General features: G+C 40.5%; 1 protein-coding gene across 1 annotated transcript; it reads right to left on the bottom strand.

The window, feature by feature from the left end:
* Positions 1-978: 978 nt before the first annotated feature.
* LOC139946410 (uncharacterized) lies at positions 979-18,574 on the bottom strand. Its single transcript, XM_071944057.1, has 15 exons — positions 18,353-18,574; positions 16,985-17,098; positions 14,234-14,371; positions 13,651-13,806; positions 12,295-12,387; positions 11,364-11,480; positions 10,062-10,217; positions 8,670-8,873; positions 7,733-8,275; positions 5,953-6,147; positions 4,877-5,047; positions 4,449-4,538; positions 3,317-3,454; positions 2,329-2,409; positions 979-1,361 (listed from the first exon to the last, which is right to left on the bottom strand). The coding sequence occupies exons 1-15, from the start codon at positions 18,411-18,413 to the stop codon at positions 988-990; spliced, it is 2,631 nt and encodes an 876-aa protein (XP_071800158.1). The 5' UTR covers positions 18,414-18,574; the 3' UTR covers positions 979-987.
* Between the last annotated feature and the right edge of the window lie 593 nt (positions 18,575-19,167).

Here is a 19,167-nt window from a genome sequence, read left to right on the forward strand (position 1 = left end):
CACACCCATGTGATGCGCTCTCCACCAATAGGAGTAGAGAAAATGTCTGGGGTATTTATGAATGTGTCATCAATCATCCACAAGATTTGTCAATAAAGGAAACAACCTTACCAAGCAAAGTCATATACTTGGGTTCAAATTAATAATTATACAATTTAAATATTATGTACACTTGTTTAAGAATATAGTACAATGTTTGACATGTTACCAAAAAATGTTTGTTCTAACATTCCCCTATTTTTGTCGCAATAAGAAGAAGCTTGGTGACAGCACTATTTGGCAGTCATTCTGCAGTGGTTCCCATGTCTGTAAATTACTCTGACACTAATGTTGGCAACTTAAGTAACTCAAGTTAAAGAGAATTGCCCCATATATAATTTGGCATTGCCAAACTCACACAACCCTAAAACTTTGCATATGGTTTCGCTCTTCACTCATTGAAGACACCGCTTTGAAGGCACTGGACACTATTGGTAGTTACTCAAAATAATTGCTACCATAAAAACTTAATTGGTAACAAGCAATATAGAGCTGTTGAAAGTATAAAACATTGTGAGAAAAGGCTCCCTCTGAAGTAACGTAGTTTTTGAGAAAGAAGTAATTTCTCACTAAAATTTGAATTGAATTCTAAGGTCTCGAATTCAAGGCATCTGAACGCACACAACTTGTGCAACAAAGGTGTTTTTTCTTCCATTATTCTCTCGTAACTTCAACAATCACCTGATTTAAAATTTTGAAAGGTTTGTTATTTTATGCATATGTTGAGATACACCAAGTGAGAAGACTGTGACAATTACCAAAAGTTTCCAGTGCCTTTAACGACGTCATCGGGTGTTAAATTAAATGATTTTTTTCTTCATTTGTTTTGGTGCCATTTCAAATTTGACATTGCCTTGAGAATGAATCATGGATTTAAAGCACCTTATAGTTTATCATTATTATTATTATTGCAAAAAGAAACACAAACAGCTCTGACAAACCAAACCTTCAAACGGAGGCTCCATACCCTTCCTTTTCCAGAAACCTCAAAACGTCTCGACGCTTGACTTTCACCAGGGCGTCTTTCAAGTCCTTGACGGTCAGGTGTTGTTTCTCGGCCTTGAGCCACGTCAGTAACTGCTCAGTCGGGGAACTATCCGATTTCTGGCCCTTCCAGAAGGTGATGAGGACATTGCCAACGCCAAAGTAGCTGGCGACGTCCTGCCAGTCGGCAACGGTCTGCTTGGGGGGATCCAGACGAATCTTCAAACTTCTTATGAGCGCATGGTGTAAGTCGCTCAGGAGAGTATCTTCTGGTGCCGGCTGGTCTATATTTCCCAGCAGGTCATCATTGTCAACCTGTGACTGCACACTGTTCACACCTGGATCACAACCCAAAAGCAATTGAAGCCAATTCTTTCTTTCTTTACGATAAATCAAATTGGTTATAAACCCTAATATTTGATTAGTTCAATCATTACTATCATGAAGGAGTTTTACCATATCATTCCTAACACGAGTCGAAGAGATCAAATAATAAACATTTTCTTTAAGGAAATTAAATCCCGCACCAAAACATAATGGGGTGAACAAAAATTGTTTACTTCTGCTACCCCTTCTTTGTGGAACAATTTACCTGACCATACTCAATTTTCTGCGTCACTGGCATTAGTCTGTTGCAATCTGGCATACCAAAGTCCCAGATTGTAGTTGAGATTTTAGTTTAAATACAGTTACCAAGGCTACATCACTTATAGGCCCTCTTCGAAACCACGGCTCTGGCATTCAATTCGGCTCAGGCTGGATTGGCCTCGCAGTTGTTTTGAAAACTGCGCGTGCTTTGCATACTTGCTCAGGGCTTCAGACGAGAGGATGGAGCCTGAAGCTGAATCCAAAGCCGAAGCCGTCGTTTCGAAAAGGGTCTTAGTTATAATGATAGGATTTATGTTGTGCCATTCCATATAGAAAATGGTGCTCGGCAAATATAGAAAGACAATAATATTTATTGCACTACTGCAAACAGGCGAGTTTTAATAATGTTTGTCAAATGATGAAATTATATCAAATTTTCCAGGAGGTAGGAGAGGACTGTTCAGGTCTGTATGCTTTGGTTTTGAAAGGGCAAGGGCACCATGGCATTTTCTCGTCTGTAAAGGGCACCCTATGAGGAAATTGTAAATTTCTGCTGGAGCATTTCAAGGGCACCAAGGCAATGACTAGAGGGCCTTGAGGCAATCACCGTCTTTGACTCCATGAAGTATAAGGCCTGATTGTTCCAGGTTTAGATCAAAAAGGTTTTTTTAGCAGAAGGTTTTTCCTTATCTTAGTACTGACACATATTTCACTTACTTCGAAAGCTGTTCTGTGCAGCGTTGTTAGCTGCTCCTGGAAACGGCAAACTCACTGATCCATAAGATCCACAAGCAGCTCCTGTGCACCAAACAAAAAATCCATGAACATCAAACGGGTGTGATATACCTTTATCCTGCTGCGACCATTTTGGTCAAGTTCCTTTTATACAGTCACAGTAAGGAATGCCAGTATTCACTGCACTGAAAAGGGAACCAGACTATCTTTTTTCTTCCCGCCTCGGTTTGGATAAATTGATTCAAATTGGAGAAAATCAAGATGGCCCCACCATGATGAAGGTCTCTTGAGGACTGGTCGGTCTGGTACACTTAACTCAAGCCATGGCTTTGTTATAATAATAATAACAGCATGTATTATGCAATTTTTCAAGCCAAGTGGGCCCCTCAAAATGCTGTACACTACAACCATTTCTGCTCATTGAGCGCTGAAGTATAATAATAATAATCAATAATAATATCAAGAAAAGGTCTTATATAGCGCACGTATCTACCAAACAAGGTACTCAAGGCGCTCAGTATATACAAACTTTCAGAAAGATAGGTTATTGCAGTAAAGAATTCTGAGACCCAATTATGTAGCACCTTATAAGGGTTTACAAGTTGCTAGGCGCATACAGCAGCCACAGTCAGGAACACCGGGGCGAACCCCTTCTCTTTTTGGATAAATGCACTGGGTTCTTTTACATATCTTACACAACACATGGGACCAATGGCTTTACATCTCATCCAAACGAAGCAATGGTTAAGTGTCTTGCTTAAGGACACAAGTGTCACGGCTGGGGATTCAAACCCACGCTCTGCTGATCAGAAACACCAGAGTTTGAATTCGGTGCTCTTAACCGCTCGGCCACGACACTTCCATGTATAACCACACACAGGTTGCTAATCATTCAAATCAACAATCTCTACCCTCACAGATAGACCACAAAAAAGACCACAAAAAATGAAAGCCAAAATAAAATGCCTACCCTCTTGCAACGGATTTCTCCCCTCAGGTGCTGACAGGACTCTGTCTGTATTTTTAGGCTGCCTATACGACACCGATTGACGTCCGTCAGATTGCCCGCATGTCCAGCTGCTGACGTCCGAGGGCATGGTTCCAGTACCTTGGAGTGAAAAATGATTGCTTTACTGTAAAGCATAGAGCAAGTTGGGGTGCACACATTTAGTTGACCCATGATTGATCACTGACCAGCAACGTACATGCGCAGCGACGCACGAACTCGAACAACTCGTTAATGTGCCACTACAACACTCTATTGCCTTCCGCCTTTTTGCTATAGTGTCACTGGTTCCCTTCTGAGCTTTACACGCATGGAACTGGCTAGGGACAATGGAAGGAACCATGGCCCAGATTCTGGTTTCAAATGGTCGACCACAATAGTCAACCAATGGTTGACCAGCCCGGGTTTCGAGTCAAAATAGTCAACCTTAAGTTAACCCTAGGGCACACTCAAACTTGCTCATAGTTGTAGTTGAAAACTACTCCAAACACCAATGGTGCTTTTACAAACAAAATAATGAGGAGTTCACCAACTTTTGTTGAAACATTTAAATAGTTGCCAGCAACAATCACATCTTTTAAAAGGCATATCTTCAAGCTGATGCTCATTGTCCACAAAGCTCTTAATGGCAAGGCTCCCCACTATATTTCTGAACTGCTTCAAGTTTACACTCCATCAAGGAATCTTCGATCAAGTTCTATGCTTCTCCTCATTGAACCCAAGTCTCGACACTCATGGGGTGACAGGTCTTTTTCTTCAGCCGCGCCACGCATCTGGAACTCTCTACCACTTAATCTTCGATCTTGTCTTTGTACCGCAAAATTCAAGTCTCTTCTCAAAACTAATCTTATGTCACAGGTTTTCAATGACTAATTTTGTTGTGTCTGTTTTTCTTTGTATTGTGTTTTGTTTTTTTGTTTTGTTTTTGGTTTTACTGCGCCTTGAACACCCAGCAGGGTGGATATGTGCGCATTACAATTATTATTATTATTATATTATTATTAACACAACACATATCTGTTTTACTTTAATACAATATTCAAAACGTGATCAACTTTGTACTGGTTAATTTGTTGCTTTGGCATGGGTTTCTCACCTGTACGGTCGCTTTGTACAACACTAGCACTGCCTGTGATGTCAGAGTTTGGCAAACTCTGTAAATCGCTCCTCGGTAACGAGTCAGGACCTATGTAAAAACACACAAAACAAAACAACCAGTCTGTTAGTTCTACAGTCTAAATATGGAGTAACTAGGGTTGGCCAAAATACCTTGGTATAAACATGCCTGGACCTATTTTCATAGGGCTGCTCAAGCAGAACACATTGATAGACAGTTTTTCTGCTGAGCAGAAATGAGTACGACGCCAGTCACTAATGGTACAATATTCTGGTAAGCGTAAATTTGTCGTGCTTAGTACCTTTCTGTGCTCAAGCAGTTGTAGGAAATTGGACCACATACTGTTACTCATGTACTTTATAGTGGTCAACGGATAAATTCTTTTTAGGGCAGCAACACATATTTACCGAGGCTTGTTGTATGCACTGTTCGCAGCTCATCGTCCAACTCGTGAGCAGCTTCACTTGATAGCCCCTCGTAATCTGACGACGCAATCCTTATTGGGTTGTCCCCGACGGACATTATATGTCCCTGCCGAGAGCTGTCGCTGGCGGACACACCCAGGTCTCTCGAGCAAGCTATTTTTCAACAAAATAAAAAAAAAAGGAAAGAAACATTATCCAAGTTGCCAGTAGGAGTGTTCTAAACATTGCTTTTACTTTGCATGCCAACAATTCATAACATCAAACTCAACTTTACATAAATATGTATTTGGTTTGCGGTAACACCATGTGTGTATCTACTTGCAAGGTAGAGTTTGTCTTAGAGAGCTGTCTTTCTTTATTCTACTATCTCGGAGTGGATTTATCGGATGTTCGGGAGACTTCTCAGTTCTTTTTAATTACTACCCGGGCGGAAGGTTTAGAAAATTGGCTGGGACTACTACTTTAGCTTATAGGATCGTAATAAACTGCACTAGTGCGACGTCAGTTCTTGAACTGGTCTCAACGTTTTGACGAGCTTGCTCTAGTCATCGTCAGGAGACTACATAAATAAGCAAAATAGTAAGCACAGAAGATGGAGGGAAGAGTAAATCTATGTATACCAAAATAACGAGGGTATGAGGCAGTCTGACAAGGCCAAGGCTTGTAGAAGACAGCCTAGACAGACAAACTACAAACAAGGAGACAAGATGTTTTAAATGCACACAGGGAAAACAATTTCACTTTTTACTTTTAAACTGTGCTGAAATAAATAAATTGATTTGAAAGAACCAAATTAAAAAACAAACTGGGTTGCTTTCTTTCAGATGACTAAAAAAGGCTTCAGGCCTGAAGTCTTTTAATATTTGAGTGAGAAATTACCTCTTTCTTAAAAACTACGCTTCTTCAGAGGGAGCCATTTCTCACAATGTTTTATGCTATCAACAGTTCTCCATTGCTCTTTAACAAGTAAGGGTTTATGCCAACAATTATTTTGAGTAATTACCAATAGTGTCAAGTGCCTTATAAGACACAGCCTGAGATAGAAATTGACTACATACCTAAGGTTGATGGTTGGTCCACACCACCTTGGCTCATGGACGAATCCGATCTCGTTGAACTTCCATACACACTAAATGATGGAAAGCCACTCGCTGCAAGTTTGTTCTTACCACAGCATTGCCCAGGTACACGAGAGCTGGGCTGTTGACCCATCTGCTGCCCTCCACTGGCTGGGAGGGAATAGGCACATCTATCTGTGGGCCATTCACACAGAATATCAATCAATCGTAACATTTTAAAGGCGCTATATTCCAAAGATCATTGCTCATGGTGCCATACAGTAATAAATATAACAGTGGCTTCTTATGTAGTGTGGATATCCGTCACTATTAAGTGATGCTCCCGGTGTCGTATATATACAGTATTTCCTGCAAGGTATGACTACGTTTGAATTTACTAGACCTAATCCTTCGCGCCATGTAATGGTTTACAAAGCAATATGTTGCCAATCAAACCAGGAGCTCCAGAGCGAACCCCTTCTCTTTTCGATAAGTGCACTGGGTTCTTTAACATGCGTTATACAATACACAGGACCAATGGCTTTCTGTCCCATCAAAAGGACGAAGCATCATGGTTAAGTGTCTTGCTTAAGGACACAAGTGTCACGACTGGGACTCAAACCCACACTCTGCTGATCAGAAACACTAGAGTTTGAATCCAATGCTCTAAACTGCTAGGCCATGACACGCCACAGTAAGCTCTTTTTATAATATCGAAGTCTTATATAGCGCACGTATCTACCAAACAAGGTACTCAAGGCGCTGAGTATATACAAACTTTCAGAAATATAGGTAATTGCAGTGATGAATTCTGAGACCCAATTATTTAGCACCTTTTAAGGGTTTACAAGGTGCCACGGCGCATTAAGCAGCCACAACCAGGAACACCGGGGCGAACCCCTTCTCTTTTCGATAAGTGCACTGGGTTCTTTTACATGCGTTACACAACACATGGGACCAACGGCTTTACGTCCCATCCGAAGGACGAAGCAATGGTTAAGTGTCTTGCTCAAGGACACAGTGTCACGGCTGGGGATTCGAACCCACACTCTGCTGATCAGAAACACCAGAGTTTGAATTCGGTGCTCTTAACCGCTCGGCCACGACACTTCTTTTTAAACATATGAGATTTGAGTGGTGTCTTTAGAAAATGTATTGTAGGTGATTGTCTGATGTTGTTGGAAAGATTGTTCCATATTCTGGGGGGACGCAACAGAAAAGGCGCAGTCACCCAAACTGTGTTTGCTTCTATAAATTAATAATGCAGGTCTGTCTGAATATCCAGAAATTATAAAATCACAAAAGCTACGCTGAATTGAAGATGGAAGGAAAAACAAGTCTGGTGCTGTTTTGGCATATTGAGTATCAGTATTAACTATTACGATTACAAGACAGGGAACTAGAGATGGTGGCAAAATGGTTACTGTTAGATCTTCATAATCAGAGAAACTATAGTAGTGAGGAATTGACAAGTTGTTTGACTGGGGGAGGGAGGGAAACCAACAGGCATTTGATTTGGCCTTTATTTATCTACATGTGATTTCTCAGTCAAACCTATATAAGCCTGTTTGAGGTTTGGTGGACACTACCTAAAGTAGCTACTTTTTAAGAAACTCTTATATTGTACATGTTCTAGTGCAATTCAACCCTATCGGTTGTCATACTGTTCATTCCTTTGTAAAGTTTTTATAAAAATTAAACAAATAAATATGAAATGTAGTGTCATTTGAATGTGTCCGCTATATCTAAAAAATGGCCTTTAAAGATAACAAGAATATACCTTCACTTGACGGTTGTGGATTCTTCATGGCTGGCCCGGTGACACAGTTCATCGAAACCGACTCAATGCTACCGGTCGCCATTCTATTTTTCCCGCCAACATTATTCGTCGGCTGCCTGATAGGCACCGCCTCCCGATTGGCTAAACTGGGGTCAGCTAAACTCAGGCCATGCAGAGTGTGGTGGCGGCTTGAGTTCTCAGGCAGATTGGAGCGGCCGTCCGACTGGAACTCTTCGGGGTACTTCATCACCTTCCCAAGCCGAGGATCGAAGGATCCATTGGATGTCACCATCCTTTCCTGTGGGTCGAAGAAAGGGTTCTCATCACTGAGCCCTTTACCCATCTGCTGGGTGCGGACGGCCTCACTTTGCGAGATGGAGCTGTTGTTCATGACCAGGCGATCACCCTTGTTGTTCTGGTGGGGATGGGACTGCCGTGAGCGAGTCTCTTCTTTCTGGATTGTGAGAGGAAACTCCTGGGAGTCTAGTGAGTTCATGGTTGGGTCCAGAGACTCCTCTGGGTCTTTGGGAACCTTCTGTAGGCCTGAGGGGATGAAGCAATTCACACATGTTTTAATAATAATGGTTAATGTGTCATCATAAAAGTACACATAATTTTCCTATGAGGAAACAAGTTATTTTGTTATAAAGATCTTTCTTACAACAATTGCCAATAGACCGCCCCCCCCACACATAAAAAGAAAGACTTGTATAGCGCATTTTCCAGAAATACAATGCGCTGCTTAAAGATTCATGTATTACACAGTGAGGTATTTTTATTTAAAAAACCCACCCCAAAACATGAAATAGCCGGAGTTGTGCAGCCTTAAGCTTACTGGCCCAACCCTGACCCCGGTCTGGTGTAAAGTTCGAGCCCTGACATGGACGCACAGCCTAAAAAAGCAACGCCGGTGAAAGTTTCTAAGGTGTCGCCATACCTGCCCAGATGCTCAGGAAGTTTTGGGCGAATGGCTCGTAATTCACTGGCCTGTGGCTGCTGAAAGTTTCGAGGACGACAATGTGGCCGTGCCTAGACAGGAACTGTGAGAGCCCTTGACTAAATGTTGCTATCTCTTGTCGGGTCACACCGATGAGGAAGTGGGCATACAGTTTCTGCTGACTGGTGTCCCGGCACACGATGTCTGCAGGGGGGATGCCAAACAAAATAATTTTGATTTTGGTATGGTGCTCTTCTCCTTCTTCTTATTATTCTATTAAAGTTTTGGTTTTTCTTCTCACTGATTCTTCATGTCTTTTATTTCAAAAACTGCAGAAGGATTTTACATAACTCATTGTTAAAAACATTCTGATTTAAGTAAATCAATCAATTGAACAATCAATCAATCTTGCGCCATAAGGTTGATTGCGATTCAGAACCGCCATGCGTTATGGTTAGGCAGATGGGGCCTTTGCTACCGCGGTGTATGTTGTCAACTACGACATGCGCACGCATGGCCTGTATCTTTGTGTGGGTTCAACAGCGCCCTCTCTTGATATTTTGCTATTCACGATAAACCTTATGTCCCAAGGGATGTTGGCTCTACAAATGTTCACTCTCTTGACTTGTCATTTCTTTACTGCACAAACCAGCTTACTGGGCTATAAACTTGCATACCCTAATGCATGCAAGCTCTTACTTAATTTTTCAAGGAGTGACTTCAAATTATTACCATCAGGGGCTGTTTTGACTTGTGTCAGGAGTGATTTCCAGATTAATATTGTTCTCTGGTGGACAGAGTTATGGAGTGAGTTTCTTTGTAAACTGTAGTAAGTCTAGCTATGCTCCTGCGTCTTTGAAGCAGATCCCATTTGAGCTCCTGCAGCATTTTAGTTTTTCTAGTGATCTAACGGTTACATGGAACAATGCGTTACACAGCTATGAAACCTGCCATAGTTAGAAGTCAACTAAGCATGGGCAGCTTGATTTATTTGTTAACGCTACTCAGTTTACCAAGATGCATGGCAGTATATTTCTAAGATGTTGCTTGAGCATATGGCCTAAAGAATAAAGGACAAAGGTCAAAGGTAAATTCAAGCACCCTCATTTCCAGCTCCCAAGTTTAAGGCTCTGACCAGTCATGTAGCTAAACCAATATGTGGTGGACTCTCAACTCAAATTAGTCCACTAAGGGTGATAGGTTTAACAAAACTATTAATGTTTAGATATAGGGGCCATTATTGCTGAAGTGCAATCTGGGGGAAATCTGTGCTAGGCAGCACAGTGTATTTTGCTCAAGGGTGCTGGGTGAAATTTGCTAGCTCTGGGCACGCCCGTCCGGCACCACCCACTACTATGGCTACAACACTGGCTCTGACAGAACGTTACTCACCCACAACTTTTTGTTTGGCTTCAGTATCTTGTTTCAGAGCATTTAGCATGACTTCACACCAAACGAACACTGCATGGATCTTGGGCATGGATCCTGAACAGCACTGGAAACATTCCAAATCACCCAGCACAGTCCGGGCAATGCTTTGGTCAGGGACTGCAAAGAAAAACAATGTGAAACTCAAAACCTATGGCTTTCTTGTGCTTAAAGGAACACGTTGCCTTGGATCGGTCGAGTTGGTCTTTGAAAAGCGTTTTGTAACCGTTTGTTATAAAATACATATGGTTGGAAAGATGTTGTAAAAGTAGAATACAATGATCTACACACATATGCCTCGAAATTGCGTGGTTTTCTTTTTACCTCATCCAATAAGACGGTCGGCCATTTATGGGAGTCAAAATTTTGACTCCCATAAATGGCCGACCGTGATAGTTCGCGACGTAAAAAGAAAACCATACAGTTTTGAGTGATACTCGTGTGGATCATTATATTCTCCTTTAAAACATCTTTATAACCATATGCATTTAATAAAAAAACGGTTTCAATTGTTTTTATAGACCAACTTGTCCGATCCAAGACAACGTGTTCCTTTTTAAGCACAAGAAAGTAAATAAGCACAAAACGATTTTGCTTACTAGAATAAGATTACCATGTCATCAGAACCATCTGTGACTGGTTCACGACCTAAAAAAGTGGGTCAAACTTCGTCAGCAGAAGCCCTTAAACCTGTGTACTGTTCGACTATGAAAGATAAACTATGCCAGCCTGCAATATCACAGAGCTGCTTAAGCACAAAAATACACTCAGCAAAGCAAACCTATGCTTACCAGAAAAAGGTTACCAGTCTAAATTCCATGTCACATGTACATTTTGTGTGACAGGTATCCTGCTCATTATTGCTAAGCAAAGATTTTTTTAAGCGATATTTTCTGCTTTAACAGCTCTATGAAATTGGGCCCTCGTGGTAAATGCATATATTACACAGTAGGCATACACACATGCAATGTTCTGTGCACAGTTGTGTGGTGCCATTGAAAAAAAAACAATGCAGCTATATGGCTTTAAACATTCGGTCAATGCACTGGGCGAGTAGGAGGGTGTTTATAGGATTTGAGGTATTGCATGGTGAGGTATCAATGTATATTTGGTTTGCGGTAACACCATGTGTGTATCTACTTGCCAGGTAGAGTGGTTCTTAGGGAACTGTCTTGCTTTATTCTACTGCCGCGGAGTAGATAATCGGAGGTTCGGGAGACTTGTTGTTCTCTTTTCTAAAAGATTCAATCGCATTTTGAAACTTACCAAACTTGATTCTGGAGCTGGTGGTCTGCTCTGGGTCTACCACTGCATCTATTGCATCGGACAGGCGGCGCTGGTGTGTCTTAGTCTCTGGGTCTGTCATGGCGTGGATTATTTTCACTGAAAAAAAAGAGGAAAAAAAAAACAGTCAAATAAAAAAGAGAACTGTAGTTTATTTTGCCCCTCCAGGTCTTAAGAATTATTGGTGTGTTTTTTTTAGAATTTTTCACGAATTCGAGGCCTGGAAATCAAGCATCTGAAAGCACACATCTTCATGTGACAAAGGTGTTTTTTCTGTCATTATTATCTCGCAAGTTTGAACACCAACTAAGCTCAAATTTTCACAGATTTGTTATTTTATGCATATGTTGAGATACACCAAGTGCGAAAACTGGTATTTGACAAGTACCAATAGTGTCCAGTGTCTTTATGCGCTTTGTGGCCTAGCATAAGGCGCTTTATCAATTCATTTTTATTATTATTATTATTATTCATTATTCCAATGTTGTAGGAAAGTGACACGACTGTTAGTGGCGTATGGCTGGTTTGTTATAAGGAGTTTAGGTCTCCGCTTCGCTTCTTTTTGAGCCAAATTAAAAATAAGGTAGCGTGGCAAGGGGGTCTGTACAAAGTTTGCCATAGATGGTAGCTATAGTATTTCGGTGCATAAAAACCCTAGCACAGTTTCTCAAAGCTAACAAAATCTTGTAAATATATTCTTTTGAAAAAAATTGATGCAAACTGCTTACTACCAAAAAATGACCTATAGTATGGTAAGCAGATCTTTCTCATGATAAATATAATGTTATTAAAACTATTTATATATAGCGCACATATCCGTCACCCAGTGACGCTCCTGGCGCTGTAACATACAGTATTTCCTGCCAAACTATTTTATATATAATCTTTTCTGATACATTTCTACTATCCCTACCTTTCGAAGGAGCATAATTGTCCTGGGCAGCATCAAGGTTGACCGAGCCGTTCCTGCTCATCTCGGCCTGGGAAGTCAGTTGAGCTTCTGGTCCTGTAGAAGAGTGAAATCAAATGGTATAACTTGTATTCATGGAAAGCCTCGTTTGAGTGATTTAGTGCACCAGACTTGATGCCCATCATGATCAGCAGGATTAGAGATGAAAAAGGTTAAAGAGGGTAGAGGGTAAAAACAAAACAAAAGTTAAGCCGGATTCATACTTCCGGCGAATGCGAAGCAATTTTTGGCGTCACAAATTCACACTGAACAATTCACGACAGTAACTGCTGCAAAACATTTGCTGTGAAAACAGCCATCTGACATCAAACTTTGTATCGCATTTGCATTGGTAGGAAGTATGTGTTATGTAACGCATGTAAAAGAACCCAGTGCACTTATCGATAAGAGAAGGGGTTCACCCCGATGTTCCTGGTCCAATCGGCAGCAAACTGCGCCACAGCACCTTGTAAAGCATTACATGGTGCTATCAGAATTAGGTCTCATAATTCAAACATAGTCCAACATCTCGCAGAAAATACTGTATGTTACAGCGCCAGGAGCGTCACTGGGTGATGGATATGTGCGCTATATATAAAAAGCCACAATTATTATTATGAACCGGGCTTTAACCGCTCATTCATAAATACCTCAGACAGTTTCGCTATTCCTATTGGTGGAGAGCGCGTCACGTGGGTGTGTATAAATAAGAAGCCACAATTATTATTATGAACCGGGCTTTAACCGCTCATTCATAAATACCTCAGACAGTTTCGCTATTCCTATTGGTGGAGAGCACATCACGTGGGTGTGTATAAACTTTTGTTCATGACCGGTAAAAAGTGTGTATTCATGGGCGTGACACGCGACCTTGCACCTGTTCTTATAAGACAGTTTCTTCATTCCTATTGGTCAAGAGCAACGGCTGAAACAGTTGTGCCACATCACGCGATACGCGCACAGCATTCCCTTATAAGGAGTTGTTTATCCGAGGACAGCGGAGGGCTTTACCATTTCATAGCTGGAGGGGTGTTGTGTTGAAAGAAATCATTTAACAATTATAATTTTTGCATTTATTTTACTTTTTGACCAAAAAGTGACAATGTTTTTGACCGAAAAGGTATTTATGAATGGGAATCAAAGTGTGTTGAATCAGTTTTCAACTAGTGGTTTAAACCCGCCGAGGCCTGGTTCTTTATAATTTACCTCGACTTCGTCTCGGTAAAATTATCAAGAACCAGGCCTCGTTGAGACTAAACCACTAGTTGAAGTCCTCTTCACCACACATTGATTCCCTTATTAAATACTGAGAAAACTAACCGAACCACTGTTTGTAGATGGCTTCTGCTACTGTGCCATCCTCCAATTTGGAGATATAATTGCTCAGACGGATGCAGGGCTTGAAAAATGGCTCACCGGTACATCCAATAGAAACCATTGCAATTTTCAGTAGGTGTCTTTCTCGGGAAAGGATATCTAGTATGTACAAGGAAGGAAAACACAAGCTTGTTTTAAAAAAAAATCAGGATAAAAAAACACATGAACTCATTTTGGAAAATTCATATATCTTGTATCAACGGAAGAGGTTTTGAGTGACAGCATACTTTGTCCCAACAATTTGCAGAAATGGTGTTGTTAAGAGTTGGCAATGACATGTACTTCTACATGCATTTAGGCCACATCTGTCTAAGACATTGCTTTTTATTCAAAATTCATTTTAAAATGCACAGAACTTGTATCAATGCAAGAGGTTTTGACAGCATACTTTGTCCCAAGAATTTGCAGAAATGGTGTTGTTAAGATTTAGCAATGGTTTAGGCTACATCTGTCCTAGCACATTGGTTTTATGTTCAAAATACAATACTTTAGTACCATAAATTCAACACACTATTTGTAGTCTCACTTTTAATTTTGTCGAGGGCGGCAGGATTTTCTGAAACAACACTGTTGAACTTTTCACTGAAAACCAAGACCACTCCCTTATCCTCTGACCCATTGGAGATGACATCAGCAATGTGATTTGCTATTTTTGTTGATGAATCTACAGAAAAAAAGAAAAGAAAAAAATTCTCATTTTAAAAGGTACTCGACTGAGACAATTGGCCTGTCTCAAACCTTGGCTTGGGCTCTGGCTCAGGCTTCGCGAGCTGCGTACGCAGTGAAAATGCAGCTTGGCATTAAACCTGCATTTTGGGAGCAGCGCGTATTGCACGCAGACGGAGCAGACGGAGCCTGGAGCCCAAGTCAGAGCCCAAGCCAAGTTTGGAGAAAAGCCCATGGTGTGAGCTTGATGCTAAAGGAAGATGAGTAGACCTTGGGCCATATCCGACTTTGTGGCTACATCTACGGCCCAGTGTTGCAAAGGACATACTATACCTCAATGCATGAGGATGCAGAAATCTAGCCATAGCCGTCAATTCAGACATGGGCACAGTTTCTTTCTGGGATCCTCAAAATGGTAGAAGTATGAAAGTATGTCCTACAGCATGGGAACACTTGAACCCGATTCTGGCTCTAATCACCACAACAGTGGTCCAGTGGTTAGACTGCACAGGACATGCAAATACAAGGCTGTGGGTTTAAATCCTACCAAGCTAACCGCTGATTTCACATGACTAAAATAAGTGTTGTTGTCTAATTACTGAATCACAATTACTTCATTTGCTCAATTTCTGTGTGTATATAAAGGCCGGTTTATAGTCGGTCGCGCGCAGGTCGCGCGACGGAAATCTTGCGCGCAATCCTAAGACTGAGGCCTAAAAACCGTGTCTTTTTATGATCGCGCGTCAAGATTTCCGACGCCCGCCCGACCATCGCGCGACCGACTATAACTCGGCCTTAATAATTGTGCATATTGTTTTTTTTTTACCAATTTGTATTTTTGACAATGTATACATACCGGGTGTCTCAAAAAAACCTATACACTTTTGAAATGGCTGCCAAATAAAAAATAAACGTTTCTTGGGAAAAAGGTTTTTGTTTATGGATAGCTTATGGTCTCAACTTTCATATGACACCAAAAATTCCGAAAATAATTCATGGCTGGGTGAGTACTGCTCACTTTTGTGAAGTGTTTAAAATAAGGCTGCGCAGGAATTAGCCTTCCAACTTGAGAGCTTACAAAATTGAGGGTGATGTAATAAATTCATGCTCAAATACGATCAGTTTTGGTTTGCTGAGTGAAGTTTATGGTTTATTAAACCATTTTTTTTATATTCATAAGTGAACAGGAAATGCATTTTTGTTCTTGTAGCATTGTACCTTTCCCTGGTAGACTCAATGGTGTCTTTATGTGAGTCGCGATGGGGTGATGGTACATGTAGCAATTTCCATGTTACAAACTGTGTTTGTTTTTAAACAACTGTGACTTTGAATAAAAACCTTCATCCCGCATTTCAGTTATTGTAAGATGAGTTGTGAGATAGTTCTATTGTGAGATTGTTCAATAATACGTTTTTTTAAAACAGGAATATCAAAGATGTTGGCTACTTATTCTTCAGGTTACCCATTGACCTGAAGTAGCCGAAATCTTGGATTGAATTGTGTAAGCTACAAAGGACTTACCTCTCACAAAGGAAAGGCTAATTCCTGCGCAGCCTTATTTTCAACCCTTCACAAAAGTGAGCATTGCTCACACAATCATGAATTATTTTCAGACTTTATGGTGTCATGTGAAAGTTGAGACCATAAAAATAAGCTATCCATAAACAAAAACCCTTTTCCCCAGAATCGTTTATTTTTTATTCGGCAGCCATTTCAAAAGTGTATAGTTTTTTTTGAGACACCCGGTATAATGAATAGGGTAGATGGCCTTAGCTTTCGATCCAAACCGGACCTTCTTCAGAGGCATAAAACAAGTACAGACAAATACATATCCATTTTATAGAAAAAGAGAGGGGAAAGGGATTAAGGGAAGGATCCAGAAAGATAATAATAATTTCTTGTTTAATGTCCTTTTCTTTGTTAACTTCTACTTGATGTAATTTTTTTAAACAAATATTATGATGTTGACATGTGCAATTCAGTTTTTAACTGCGAGACATGTTTTAAAAAACCATTTTTGAATTGAATTGAATTAAATCATGACTTGGTGAGGGTGCTATTTAGGCTTTGTGATGTCACACAAGCAAAGGGTCAACAAACCATACAACAAACCTGAGAGTGTTTTATCATATAACCATTTAGCGCATTGTGTTCTATATTTTATGTTATCACACAAGCGCGAGTGGAATACGAAAAAATATAGCGCTTCTGCGTCCCATATCGTTGGATATGAGACGCAGACGCGCTATATTGTTTTCGTATTTCACGAGCGTGCGTGTGATAACGAATTTATCTTCCAGTCTCACTTGCAACTTGCAAAATTTAAAATTTCAGAGCGTTAGTTCACGCGCACAAAGTTTAGAATGTAATTTTTGTACTGTCCGTAAACATAGCGTGACAAAATGACATTTCACAATACGCACTGTGTAATAAAAACAGAGGAAGTAGGATATAAAACAGAGGTCGTAGCATATATGTTTTTATCCCCCCTAGCAGTTCGAGCTTCTGATTGGTGGATTAGCGCGTACTGGAAGATAAATAGGGATATCGCTGACAGTGAAGTACCCTTCAGCTGTACAGATAAAAAAAATTCCAGAGAGGGGAAGTATACCTTGTTTGAAATGACGACGATAATCAACTTGCTCTCCTAGTTTCAGCTGCTCTTCAAGTAGAACTGCTAGGCGCTGGATCACCTTCACATCTTCCCCGGCATGAACGATTTGAACTGAAATTTAACAAAAAACATTTCAGTAAGCCATACATATTATTCAAGAGATTACTGAATGACATCATTCACATGATGAAATTGGTAAACGGTTATGAGGTCATGCAAGGCCTGCAATTACACAATGAGGTCATACAGGGTCATGTCCTCTGTTGCCCCCCTGGTCTTTGCCTAGGTCACAGACGGCTCTTTAAAAGTTTCCCATGGCAAAGAGAGGATTATGGCCTGGCCCGTCAAAGATAAAATTCCAGGCCCGCATGCAATGTGATATGTATTTTGTCTTGATCTTGATGTAATACTTTAACAGCTCCTTTGATTAGTTCTTATAGATTCTTAACTTAGTAAGAAGACTTAAAGGAAGACTCCCTAGACAGAGTGAGCAATTAGGTTATGAAAGTTGAAATCATTAGAAATTGAATAAGGATTTGGAACAGTTTTGGTCCTTTCACCTCGCCTTTTCATATGCCAGACAACGTAAAAAGGCAAGCTCACAGATTGGTTTGTCATCACCGACACCAAACTTGACGCTGGTAATCTCGCCCATTAGCAGAACTTTTAGCAAGTTCGCCCCTAAAAAAGTCGCCCCCAGCAAACGGCTCGCCCCAGGTTTTTACACAGTCACAAACAAAAAAACAATTCCTTAATTAATAAGATAATAACTAATCAATTAAATAAAAATATAAAAAAATTGAAAAAAACAATAAATAAATCAACCAAATATTGTTCAACACTTAAAAAGTATTAGAAGACGATATTTAAAATATTGGGTCTCGCAAATTCAAAACCGTTACCTAAAGAAGCCTTATTATTTTTTAAACTTAATGACATCTGAGGGCGCTTTATTACTAATATTAGGGGGCGACTTTGCTGTGGGGCGAAATTGTTTGGGGCGCTTCGTGACAATGTCAGGGGGGACTTAGGGGGCGACTTTGCAGGGGGCGACTTTGCAGGGGGCGACTTTTTGTTGGGGGCGAGTGCTAGGACATGGCGAGCTTGCTAAATGTACGTAGGGGGCGAGATAACCAGCCCCGACCAAACTTACTCCTCCCTAGTGTAGAAGAACATACCAACCAATGCTGCCAAGGCAAATTTTTCCAATCCAACCACGTCGTTGGGCTGACGTTGTTATCTGTCTGTACTGGGTTAACATGGTTTTACATTTTTTTAAGTTTTAGAATAGTGACACTTTTTTGGCCAAATCGAGTTCAGACTTGTAGACCACAAAACTGCATTATTTATATATTCAACACTCACCTTTATCAATTCTGTGTTGATGTGCTACACCGTTACTTTCTCCTGATACACCTGCCATCATGATTGTGTCAAAATGCTATCAAAAGTATGTATTTTTTATACCAGGTACCAAAGAGTTAAAACTCACAAACCATTAGCCAAAGATTCACATCATCAACTACCTCAGACGAGATGTAATGTATTATACGGCGAATAGCGTATGACGTCGTCCGACTGTTCTGCTGGTGCGCCCTCTACTTTACATCAAGAAGCTCCCAGGTTCTCCAATGGATATTGGGTGAAATAATGGTTTAAAATTTGTTATATTTGAAACAGATTCTATCGTTATCTGTTCTGTTTTATCTTCAGAGACTTTTAAATGCAGTTGCAGTTAAATAATTGAGTAGTTTGAACCAAACGATATTAAAATTAAACCATAAAATAAATAACGGAGGAAAGATACATCCCTGTAGTATAAATGAATTATTCTGAACTATGTTCTGAAATCTCGCGGTGATGAAACTCGGCCGCGCGGACGCGCAAGGGGGGAAAACCCGAAACCGTGTGTTGTGATTGGCTGGCACGTACAAACCAATCAACGTGATGATTATACTTATAGATTGATGAGAGATGCTGTAATTTTGGGGCAATTTTTTGTTTTATAGAATTTACACCCTTAAAAATGGTATTTAAAAAAAACAAATGAGTCCCTTAGTAATCGATGATAAAAAAAAAATCGCCGGCGACGCCTTTTTGCGACAGAGTTCTAGGAATATTGGATAGGCGGCCAAAATTACTATCAGTGTCACAGCTGCCCGAGCGCCTGCCGGCCAAAC

This window comes from Asterias amurensis, chromosome 1 (assembly GCF_032118995.1).
Source record: "Asterias amurensis chromosome 1, ASM3211899v1".
NCBI lineage: Eukaryota > Metazoa > Echinodermata > Asteroidea > Forcipulatida > Asteriidae > Asterias > Asterias amurensis.